The sequence below is a fragment of the Microtus oregoni genome, unplaced genomic scaffold (assembly GCF_018167655.1).
Source record: "Microtus oregoni isolate MIOR12 unplaced genomic scaffold, Mior012 000019F_ref0000042, whole genome shotgun sequence".
Lineage (NCBI taxonomy): Eukaryota > Metazoa > Chordata > Mammalia > Rodentia > Cricetidae > Microtus > Microtus oregoni.
The window spans coordinates 39,549,048-39,561,566 of record NW_024543078.1 but is presented as its reverse complement, the minus strand read 5'-3'; the positions used below and the strand labels follow the sequence as shown (position 1 = coordinate 39,561,566).

Sequence of the window (12,519 nt, the reverse complement as noted above, 5' to 3'; positions counted from 1 at the left end):
GGTGTGTGTTTGTTATATCCTAACATGTACAGACAGATATACAGACACATGCACACAGCACACCTCCTAACTGTGGCTGATTCATTTCTAGTCATTTAGTTAATCCTAGGTTGGCTATCTACAAAGTCTAGGAATATCTCCACATACAATTACATTGTTCAAAAACACAATCTTTTACTCCTTTACTTATTTCTCTAGCTCTAATTCTAATCCTAATTTAACCTTAATTACTTTATTTTGTTGCACTGGCTAGAATTTCCAAAATAATATTAAGTAGAGATAGTGAGAATGGGAGCCTAGACATGAGGGTGGGCATTCCAATAGCATCACATGGTAAATGATGTGTGTTAGAAAGTAAAACTAGTTTGCTTAGAGCTAGCTAAGTTGTAAGCTTAGCTTAGGTTATAAACTTAAGATGGCTGAGCCATCGTTCCGGTCTAGCTTAGAAGCTCTTAATCATAAATGGGACCTGGATATTAATAAAAGGCTTTCTGTGCAACTATTAAAGTGACTATATGGTTTTTCCCTTTATTCTAGTCACGTAATAAATTATAATGATTTTCATTTATAATAAAATGAATAAATCCAACATGGTCAACATTTTTATTAAACGTTAGGAGAGTAAAGTTGCAGGTAAAGGGAGAGGGCTGGAAATGAGGAGATTGGGATGAAGTATCCAGAGCATACCACTGTCCACTCTCATTAGCTGACATATGTCGGACCAGAGTTAAACTGAATGGTATTTCTCATTCATGCTTCAAGAAACAAAGACCCTTACTCTCTCCCCTCCTGTGAATGAATATCCATCCCACACACAGTTAATGCATATTAAATAATACTGAGAACCATTTATCATACCAGCCTTGATCTAGGAACCAGTGGCAAAAAAGACACCAAAGGGTTCTGCTTTTTTATCCTGTAAACACCAGACAGTGAAGCAAGAGTGACCAACGCAGAAACAGAAAGCAATAATATTCAAGATCAAAAGAGGTAGTGGCCATATTCCAGAGAGAGGACACACCTTGGTTAGCTGAGTGGTAGAGGCTACAGGAGCCTGGTGCCTCAGTGCCTGAGAGGCTGGAGCAGAGTTCAATTTCAGTCTCAGAGTGAAGATGACCACAGGACAGTTTAGTGTAGGAAAGTATAGACCAATTTAACTCCTCCACAGATTATTGCTTCACGGGGAACAGACTGTAAGGAGCAAGTGCAGACAGAGGTGGGAACTCAGGAGAGGGTGCTTCTGTATATATGAGGTGGCAGTGGAAGGACCACGACTCAAGGGTATGTCAGAACCTGCCAATGAGTCACTGTAAACAGGAAAAAACCAGAATCATAGAAAAAATGAAATATGTCTAGGTTCTTTGGAAGAAGCTAAAAATATAGAAACGAAATTATGTTGTGCATAGGACATAACTACTTATATCCCTCTAATAAAGTTAGATTTGAGGTTTATATGCTTCAAGGTTGTACATGTTTAAATAGCTCTAAGATGAGTATTTTATTAAAGACTATCACTTCACTTCATGTGAAACTGTCATAATAAACACATTGACTCATGTTACTAAATACAGATGCTGGCTATGAGGAGGAGCTGGTTTGGAACATCTGTCTCTACAAAGCAGATAACCATGATACCAAGAAATAAATGACTTAAAGGAAATAAATTTTAACACTAAGAATCATTTTATAACCATTGTTCATCTTCTGTCTTTTTTTTCGGTTTGTTTTGTTTTGTTTTTATTTTTTTTAGAGACAGTGTTTCTCTACTATCTAACAGCTCTATATGTCCTAGAACTAGCTCTGCTGGCCTGAAACTCACCAAGATCCACCTGCCTCTACCGACTGAGTGCTGGGATTAAAGGCATGCACCACCACCACCTAGCTCATCTTTTGTCTTAACCAGTCTTTATACTTCAAAAAAACGCTCTAAGGAATATCTAAGTAGGAGTAGAGAAACCACACTATACAACATATATCCTACAATCTGAGATCACTCCTGTTTCATACCACTCTACCCCATCTTCAGCTCTCATCTGCAAAAGTGAGCATAAAATTTGAAAGATCCTACAATTGGAGCATGGTAGTTGAAGGTCTAATAGCAAACACTTCAGGTGCAGAAAATAGAAAGAAAATCAAAGAATGGAAAAGAGACTGAGGTCAGAGAGAAGAGGAAGACCACTTTAGAAGGACTAGAAAAAGAACCTTCAAGTACCTCAAAGTCACCATGCTGATGAGTCAGGGCTGATCAATGAGAGGCAGCAAACACATGAGCTTGGTTGTCACAAGGAGAAGAAAAAGCACTCATTAGGAATCATCAGAGTGTGAAGAAGACCTGACAGCATGGGATGGTGGACAGTATAAAACTGGCAATAAGTCACAAATCAGTAGTAGGATTGGCATTGCCCTATACCTGCATGCTAGAATAAGAGGGACATCATTACAAAATGAAATTATTTCCAATAGGGAACAGCAGAACTCCACAGAAACTCATAAGAAACACAGCACCTGAGTCCATGACTTGAATAAGAGTTTCCAGCAGGACTGCTGACCAAAATGCTATGACTCAAACAACATACAAGGGAAGACTGTGATGGTTAAGTTTTGTCACCTTGACAGGATTTAGAATCACCTTGGAACAAACCTCAGTATCTGGAAGGATGTTTCCAGAAAGGTTCAGCTGAGGGAAAACCTATGGAAAACAGTAGAGATACCATCCCAGGGTGTGGGGTCCGATACTGAATAAAGGGAGAAAACAAGCAGACACCAGCATTCACATCTCTGTTTCCTAATGCAGATGTAGTATGACCAGCCACTGTATACTCTAGATGCTATGCCTTGTCTACCACGATAGACTGTACCTCTTTCTCAAACTGTAAGCCAAAATAAGCCCTTCCTTACTTAACTTGCTTTATACATGAATTTATTTGTTGGTTTGTTTTGTTTTTCAAGACAGTACAGCCCTGACTGTCCTGGAACTCACTCTATAGACCAGGCTGGCCTCGAACTCACAGAGATCCCCCTGCCTCTGTCTCCCAACTGCTGGGATCAAAGGTGTGCATCATCACCACCCAGCCCTGGACAAGCATATTATCACAGCAACAAAAAAGTAAATGATACCATGACTAAAATGAGATACTTACTACAAATCTACTATGCAATTTTTCTAAGATTCTTTTTTCATTCAGAGCCATAGTTTCACTTTTCCTCTTCTTTATTCTTTTTTTTTCTAGTTTTTTGCAGGCATACATTTTTCCTGTAGCTCGTACTTGACAGGCACAAACCTAGTTTAAAGGGGAAAAAAAGGCTTATATATACCTGACATTTTTAGGGTATATGAAGAAAACTATTTTCTCTGTGATAATATTTTCTGGTAAAGGCTGGACAAAGCATGTGATGAGCCAAGGCCATTTGGGTATTAATAACTGTAAGTTTTCCACTGGATTTTCCTGTTTCTTGTCAATAGTGAGTAAAGTGAACAAAACAGTGTGCTTTATCAAGACACAATGGAACTTGTTTTCGTATGTGATCATGCTGAGTCTATTTAAGTATATCTTGATATGTCTTTAGATTCTTAGAAAAGCAAAAGTTTTAGAAAATTTGAATAATTCTGAAATTTTTTTAATTAAAAGTTCATGGCTAGGCACAATGCCTCCATGTCCTCAGAAAGCTAAAGCAGGGACCATCATCCTCCTGCCAAAGATGAAGTCAAGATGGTGATCCAAGATCATACAACTAATGGCAAGCAGAAGCAGGACTTGACCCTGGGCTTGCATAGCTCTGAAGTACATGCTGGTCTCATCACACTGTGCTATCTTTGGAACCAGTCATGAGCCCAAATGCTTTCCACTGTGCTTGCCTCAGGAAGCTGAAGATTGACTTTACAACACTTAAAGCATAAGCAAGAGAATTACTGTTGGCAAAATAAGTAAATTATTTTTGCCCTCCAAGCTCACTGAGATAGGAACTGCAACTGTCCCTGTACTGGCTCAGTAAGGCTCCCTCTGACAGACATTCAGAGTAGAAACAGACTGCTCATTGTCCTCTGGGCCTTGACATAGAGCCTAACATACACAAAAAGTTTGCAAGGAGCTACCACGGTTAATTCATCCAGCTAATCATTTGTTTGAAAATCCAAGAAAATGTATCCAAATATAATCTATAACAAGTCTTTCACAATGATTAAAATTTCCTGATGTGATCCTACTGAATCAAGATTAAATCATATGTGTGATTATAACTTAGAATTTCATTTCTTATTAACATGATACCCTACAACATCTTCTCATCTGCCCCCTGCCAAAATCTAATGCTTTGTTCCTGGAGATCGAGAATGACAGCATGAGCTGAAGAGAGAAAAGTCTCTGGTCTATGACACATTCTACAGAGGAATGATTCCTTACAGACCATCCCCTTGAAGGGCTTACAACAGTGTTGGGTGAATTGGCCAAATGCAACCCCATAAATTATGAAAGTCTCCAGCTGTATTGGGGTACTCCTCTAACACAGTGATGGCAGTTCTGACCCACTTCCTTCATCTCAACATGGAAATGGCTGACAGAGCTCACTTGAGCACAACTCTGAATTAAATTAATTATGAAGCAATGCTGGTGGATTCTGCTTTTGTTTTAAAATAGAACTTAAACACATATATGATGTAAATCACATCTGGGCAATGTAACTTGTTTCTGATTTTAGAAAGTGCTAGTTCCTAATGGCTTGCCTGTCTCGTGGGGAATTGGAAATTCATAGGCTGAACATGACTACTCCAGATAATTAATGGGACAATTAATGTCTCTTTAAATTATCACATCAGAACTGTGTATTATTTTCTATTTTTTTAAGATTTATTTATTTATATATACAGTGTTCTGTCTGACGAGAGAGAAGAAGGCATCAGATCTCATTACAGATGGTTGTGAGCCACCAAGTGGTTGTTGGGAATTGAACTCAGGAACTCTGGAAGAATAGCCAGTGCCCTTAACCTCTGAGCTATCTCTCCAGCCCCTATTATTTTTATTTATTTATTTATTTTTTGAGACAGGGTTTTTCTGTGTACCTTTGGAGCCTATCCTAGCACTTGCTTTGTAGACCAGGCTGGCCTTGAACTCACAGAGATCAGCCTGCCTCTGCCTCCCAAGTGCTAGGATTAAAGACATGTGCCAACACCAACGCCTAGATGCACTACTCTCTAACTGCTATAGGTGATATCTATCCAATACAGCTCTCATGTTTAAAACCTATTCCTCAGGAATCTATGTGAAGTTTCCCTAGGATTTTCTGAATTCACACATTTTAAAATACTTTTTTAAAGGTGTTGAGTATCATACTTAAGGTTTTGTATATGGGAAGCTAGGGCTATACCATGTTCTATGTCCCTAGATCTGAACACTTTTTTTTTTTTTCAGACAGGGTCTCACTATAATCCAAGCTAGTCTAAAACGTGTTACCTTCCTAACTCCCAATTACAGGTACAAAAGGCATCAAAAGAGGCCCTGAGCACCTTTTAATGCAGGTATAAGGTACATCTGTACCTATACTGGTTTGTTTTTACCATCAGCTTGATGCAACCTAGAATTTGGAATAGGGAATTTCGATTGAGGAATAGCCTCCACCAGACTGCCTTGGGGCATGTCTGTGGGTTACCTTCTTGATAGTTAACTGATAGAAGAGGGTGCAGCTACTATAGGCAGTCACACCCCTGGGCAGGTGGCCCTGGGCTTAATAAGAAAACTGGCCGAGCACAACCTAGAGGAAGGAAGCCAGTAACATCATTCATCCATGGTGCTGCTTCAAATTCCTGCTTTGAATTCATGCTGTGGCATTCCCTGATGATAGTCTGAGCCCTAAAAGTGTTAGACAAACAAACCTTTTCCTCCCTAAGATCCTTTTGGTCATGGTGTTTTAATCAAGGCAGCAGAAAGCAAACTAGGACAAAGTCTAAATACAAATGAGTTAAATAAGCATATTTGCCAATGTCCTCTGATTAGCTACAGTGGCATGTATTTGTAGTCCCAGTTTGCTGAGGTAGCAGGAGTTATTAAACCTAGGAGTTAAGAGACAACTTGGGTGAGACATCATCTCTTCAAAAATAAACAGCACTCTATGCAACATAAATTTTAGAGCTAGTCCTGAATAACAGAAATTTCACAAGTTTTTCAGTCTGCTTAACTTAAATATCAAGCATGAAACATTAACTCTGCCAGAATGGAAAATGGAAAGTGAAGTCACAAAGATAAGGTTTTTGTTGTTGTTATAGTTTTAAAAGCTCAAAAATTCACCTTCATATCAAGTTGCCTGAAACTATTCTCAAAAAGAACCATAGGAAGATAAGTATACAGATAAAGTTGATACATTACCTGAGCTCATGTGTGTAGATGACTTGGCTACCTTTCTAACAGAAGTACTGCCGGAACTGGCACAGGTTACTTACCTCTCCAAACCCGCCTTTTCCTAGTACTCTGTAATGTCTGAACGTTTTCTTTGTTACTGGCTGCCTAACCAATTGAAAAAAAAGTTTCAGATCTCACATTGCACTGTTATTTTAAAATAGAAAAGCCTATTTAGAGCTTGTGCTAGTCCTATCTGTTGGCCCATGTTGCCTGAAACAGTGCCCGAGACAAAGATGTCTATGATCAGGACTCAAAACTCTCAATTTTTTACTAAGAGAAACAAGCACATTTAAAATTTATTAAAATCATTAACACAAAATATACAACAGATTGGTTATTCTAATTTAAGATGAATACACAAGCAGCCCATTCTAGGAAATATGTATGTCTACACTTCATGGATCAATTTTTGGCATACTTTACAACCTGTCAAAAGGCTGCTGAGGAAAACTACATAAACATATCACACTTTCCTTTAAGTAAAGGACCTCAAAATGTAACATGCATATATAAGCATGTATGCTGGGTATGGTGGCACATATCTTTACTTGCAGTACTCAGAAGGCAGAGGAAAACAGATCTCTGTTTAAGGCCAGCCTGGTCTACATAGTAAGTTCCAAGCCAACCAGACAACATAATAAAACCTAATCTCAAAAAGTGTGTGTGTGTGGGGGGGGTGTTGACTATTAATTTTAGAAATAATAATCACGAAGTACTAATAGCAGCTGATGCTTTTGTGGCATTTCTTTGGTTCACCAAACACTGGTCTACACATTGTACATGCATTTCCCAGCAAGAGTGAAGCAGCATAGATATGGTGGTTTGAATTAAAACGGCCCCCACAGACTCATAGGGAGTGGCACTATTGGGAGGTATGGCCTTATTGTAGTAGATGTGGCCTTGTTGAAGTATATCACTGGGAGTGGGCTTTGGGTTTTCAGAAGCCAAGACAGGCCCAGTGTCACTCTTTTCCTGCTGCCTGATGATCTGAATGTAGAAGTAGAACTCTCTACCTTTCCAGCATCATGTTAGCCTATGTGTTGCTATGCTTCCCACCAGGATGATAATAGACCAAACCTTTGGACTTTAAGTCAGCCCCAATTTAATGATTTCCTTTATAAGAGTTGACATGGTCATAGTGTCTTCACAGCAATAGAAACCCTAACTAAAATAGGTATATGAGTGTCTCTGTATAAAAGGATCTATAGCTCATAGAGGTTAAGTCACTTGCCTAAAGCCTCACAGCTAGCAAGAATCTGAACAGAGGCTTAGACTGCAGAGTTTCAACCACTGCATTGCAATACTATAAAGCCAAAATGTTTCATTTCCTAAATGTACAATGAGAGTTAACTGCCATTTTAAAGAAAGAGAACAGGGTCCACTGAATCAGAAGGAATTATATAACATTCCACCTACTAAAGATTTCCAAGTAAACATAAATACAACTCAAGATTTTCAGTAACATTTTGACATGTAGAAAACTGAACTGAATATCAAATAGTATGCACTGTAAAAAGTTACTTTCATTCAGAATTAAATTAAAACCTACCTTTCTAGCCATTTCCATTGTAAAAATCGACAGAAGTATGGACTGTTTTGGTATTCTTCAAATGGTTTTTCACTCAAATAGGTATAGACAATTCTAGAAAAGATTTGATCCAGTTATATACATTTATCATAGTTAAAAAGCATTCACTGAGAACGGTGCTTTATGCACAATTCGGTATACAGAAACTGCCATTATAGAAGAACATAGATTCTGGTAACATCAGTGAACATACAAAATATTTTAAAGAAATGGAATCCCTTTACTCTCTGAAAGTCTAGCTAGTTCAACAATAGTGGTCTACCAACGGAAAATCAAGAATACAGTAGTTGTTCAATCCACAAGGCTGGATGTGGTCTTTAGCATACACTGGAATTCCAAAGAAATGGCTCTAATGTAAAGAAATAAATTTTCCAGAGAGAGTGAGGGCAAGCAGGCAAAGAGCAAGAGCTTCCTTCTTCTGTGTCCTTTATATAGGTTACCACCAGAATGTGTGGCCCAGATTTAAGGCAGATCTTACCACCTTATAAAATCTGGATTTAGTGTCGATCTTCCTGTTTCGAATGATTTAATTAAGAAAAAATCCCTTGGAGGCTGGAGAGATAGCACAGTGGTTAAGAGCGCTGGCTGCTCTTCCAAGGAACCTGAGTTCAATTCCCAGCAACCACATGGTAGCTCACAACCATCTGTAATGAAGTCTAGTGCACAGTACAGAACATTGTTAACATAAGTAAATAAATCTTAAAAAAAGAAAAAAAAAGAATCCCTTACAGGTGTTCCACTTGGGACTTAGTTAATTACAGATGTAATGTAGACAAGTTGACAACCAAGAATAGCCATCACAACTTCATACACAATCATATTTCCTTATGTCATAATTTCCAAATGAAAACAATAGCAGGTCATGATTATGCCTAATATGACTATCCCATGTACAATTGTGAACACATTATAGATTTTAATATAGGTGGCAAAGTCCCTTTGAGGGATATTCTTGTAGTATCTCAAACTTAAATATGATTAACGGTTGGAACAAAGTCTGAGAATGAAGTAGTGTAAAGGAATTCTGAGTTCTTATGAAAAAACTCCAAGAAAACAAGACTGTAGCACAAATTCTAATAGATCTTAGTACTAAAAACTCGGAGTCAGTTATCAGGGGGTGGAAGCTGAAGGATCAGAGAAGCAGAGTGGCTAGTCACTAGTTCTTACTTCTACCAATGCTCAGATCAAAGGGATGATCCTGTCCTCAGACTGCACTGCTCCTCAGACCGGCTGTCTCAGACTGCACTGCTCCTCAGACCGGCTGTCTCAGACTGCACTGCTCCTCAGACCGGCTGTCTCAGACTGCACTGCTCCTCAGACCGGCTGTCTCAGACTGCACTGCTCTTGAGACTACACTGAGATCCTGTCTCCTCCTGCCTTATATTTCTCTCTCGGCCCAGCCATATCACTCCTTTCTCTACCACCCTGGTGCTGGGATTAAAGGTGTGTGACTCCCAAGTGCTGGGGTGAGCTGTTTCTCTTTTAGACTGGATCAGTTTCGTGTAGCTCACAGTGGTCTAGAACTAACAAAGATCCATCTGTCCCCCAAGTTCTAAAATTAAAGGTGTGAGCCACTACTGCCTAGCTTCTAGTGGTTTAGCTTGGCACTCTGGTCCTTCAGGCAAACTTTAGTTATTAAAACACAAACACAATTATCACTACATTTCCCACTTTTGGCTAAAATAAAGAAGTCTATAACTAATATAAGAAAAACTATATGCAGTAAGTACAATAATTACATATATTCAGGCAATAAGTACATCAACAATGCCTAATCCATTTGTATGTAACAGATTCAGAGACAATACTCCATTATCTATATCCTATCTTTGTGAGTCCAAAGTGTTGTACCTAATTCACTTTCTATTATAACTTGTATTAACAACTCAAAATTATCTTTTTATGTCTCTAAACCTTATATACTTTACATTTCTTTAGTGCATTACTTTTCTGAGTCTACCTCATTTTTATGCTCCATTCTCACATAAGAGTTACAAACAAATTCTTAACAAAACATAACAAAAACACTCATGTCAATTATAATCATTGTTTTGAAGCTGATCATGTGGCCTTAACCTTCCTCTACTACCCATTCTGTATTTCATTCACCCTCAGCAAGGAACTCAGCTGGTTTTGGCTCTTTTCCTGGAGTGATCCATACCTCCATTACTGAACGGTCTGTGTCCTTCGTCATCCTCCCAGGACTGGGTTGCTGTACTTCCCCACTGAATTTAGTCAAAAGATATGGTAGCACCAAGAGATGTCCTTAAGGATCTCCTTAATTCCAAACATAACCTTTCTTACCTCCACTGTGGAGAAGCAATCCAATGGTAAGCAATCCAATGGTAAGCAATCCAGAGTCCTCATGGTAGTCTGGATCAATCACCCTTCCTAAAGCAGTTATTCCTTTCTTAGTCTGTTTGTTTAAGGACATTAGAAGCCCAAAGACCAGGGGGAAGTATGAGCTTCCAATTCAGTGGAATATTTGTACCGTCTCCTGGCAGGTGCAGTTCCCCCTCTGGAACCAAAATTTCTAGGCTAGTAGGACTTAAGGTCATAGGAATAGGAAGCAAATTCTTCCTGCTCACTAACACCCTTCTTTAACTCTTAATTCCTGGATCCATGGATCCTGGCTATGGGAAAAACTATATCATATATTGGATGTTGATGTAAAGCAATCACCACCTTCCGAAGAATCCTGCCCCAGCAGTCCAGACTACTGTCTCCTAATTAGCTCTGTAATTGTGTATTCAAAAGGTCATTCCATTTTTCTATCTGGCCAGTTGCTTCAGGATGGTAGGGAACAGGTTAAGACCAATGGATTTCATGATTGTCGGCCCACTGTTTCACTTTTCTAGAAGTGAGTTCCTTGGTCAGAAACAATATTATGTGGGATACCATGATGGTGATAAGGCATTCTGTAAATCCATGGATGGTAGTTTTTACAGAACCAGTATGTGCAGGAAAGGCAAATCTATAACCAGATTAAGTATCTACCCTAGTAAGGAAGTGTCCAATATAGTCAATCTGTCATCAGGTCACTGGCTGGCCGCCCTGGAAAATGGTGTCATATCTTGAGCAGATCTGGCACTGAGAAGCAGCTGTCAGATTTGGTGAGTAGAAGTTCATGTTGTCAATCACACACATAACCTCCATCTCTGCCACTATGGTCATTCTGGTTTTGGGCAATGATAGGGTTGACTGGGGAAAGAGGCTCACTGTCCACAGAATAAGTTATCCTATGTGCTTAATTACTGAACCTTTCTCTGCTCAAGTCATCTTTGGATGGGCATTTACATGGGAATGAGCATCTTCACGTCCTTCACCCATCTGGACAGATTCACAAACTTTTCCCAAATGTCTTTCTCACCAATTTTCTAATCATGCTCAAAAATTTCCAAATCCCTGACCATCTAATCAACCCACTGAAGAAAAACAAGAAAATGGATTGCTGCTGCGTATCTCATACTTTACAGATTAATGGTCAGATAATACCTAACTCAAGCAGCTCTTGCACTTACTTTCCCACCCTCCAAGCTCCCCCTAAATTGTATCCAGAACAAGTTTTTTTTTTAATACTTATATTTTCTTTTTTATTTTTGTTCTGTATTGCTGGGTTTTGTTGTTGTTTGCTCTTTTGGAGACAAGGTCTCTTTTTTGAAGATTGATTTATTTTTATGTGCATTGTTGTTTTGCCTGCATTTATTCTGGGTGAAGGTACTAGGTCCCCTGGAACTGAAGTTCCCACTGCATGCAGGAGGTACAGTAATAAACCACATCTGACCAGAGGAATCTTCAAAGACAATGAAAATGTCACTTAAATATTCTCAGAGCTCAGGATAAGCTTTTCCACATTCTCAGGTCTTTAGTTTCCTTTCTGTGAGACAAGTGATTATCCACACAGCTACAAAAACACCACCTTCTTATTAACAGATTTCCTCAGAAATCACTTTTGTCCCATGCTCATAAGGAAGCTGAATTTAGTCTAATGTCATACTTAAGAACTTCCATGCCACAAGGACATGTGCTCAACTATGTTCATAGCAGCTTTGTTTGCTATAGCCAGAATCTGGAGACAACCTAAACGCCCCTCAACCAAAGAATGGATAAAGAAAATGTGGTACATTTACACAATGGAGTACTACACAGCAGAAAAAAATAACGACAGCTTGAATTTTGTAGGAAAATGGATGGAGCTAGAAAATATTATTTTGAGTGAGGTAACCCAGACACAGAAAGACAATTATCACATGTACTCACTCATAGGTGGTTTTTAAACATAAACCAAAGAAAGCCAGCCTACAAAACACAATCCTAGAGAACTTAGACAACAATGAGGACATTAAGAGAGAAATACATAGATCTAATCTACATGGGAAGTAGAAACTAAAAAAAGACAAGATCTCCTGAGTAAATTGGGAGCATGGGGACCTTGGGGGAGGAGAAAGGCAGGGAGGGGAGCAGTGAAAAATGTAAAGCTCAATAAATATCAATAAAAAATGTATAAAAAATTTTTAAAAAAGAAAACAACTCTTATTATTA

At 38.8% G+C, this 12,519-nt stretch overlaps 1 protein-coding gene across 5 annotated transcripts in view; it reads right to left on the bottom strand.

Moving 5' to 3' along the window:
- Window positions 1-12,519, bottom strand: part of LOC121459367 (G protein-coupled receptor kinase 4) — a 78,548-nt gene that overhangs the window by 38,267 nt on the left and 27,762 nt on the right. For 3 of the 5 annotated variants that reach the window (XM_041669039.1, XM_041669038.1, XM_041669037.1), the window contains exons 6-8: window positions 7,939-8,031; window positions 6,431-6,494; window positions 3,141-3,281 (exon numbers count right to left, since the gene is read on the bottom strand). In XM_041669039.1, the coding sequence (XP_041524973.1) occupies window positions 3,141-3,281; window positions 6,431-6,494; window positions 7,939-8,031 (298 nt within the window). Of the gene's footprint in view, window positions 1-1,021; window positions 1,170-3,140; window positions 3,282-6,430; window positions 6,495-7,938; window positions 8,032-12,519 lie in introns of those variants that run through there. The other 2 variants (XM_041669040.1, XM_041669042.1) reach the window with 2 other exon arrangements.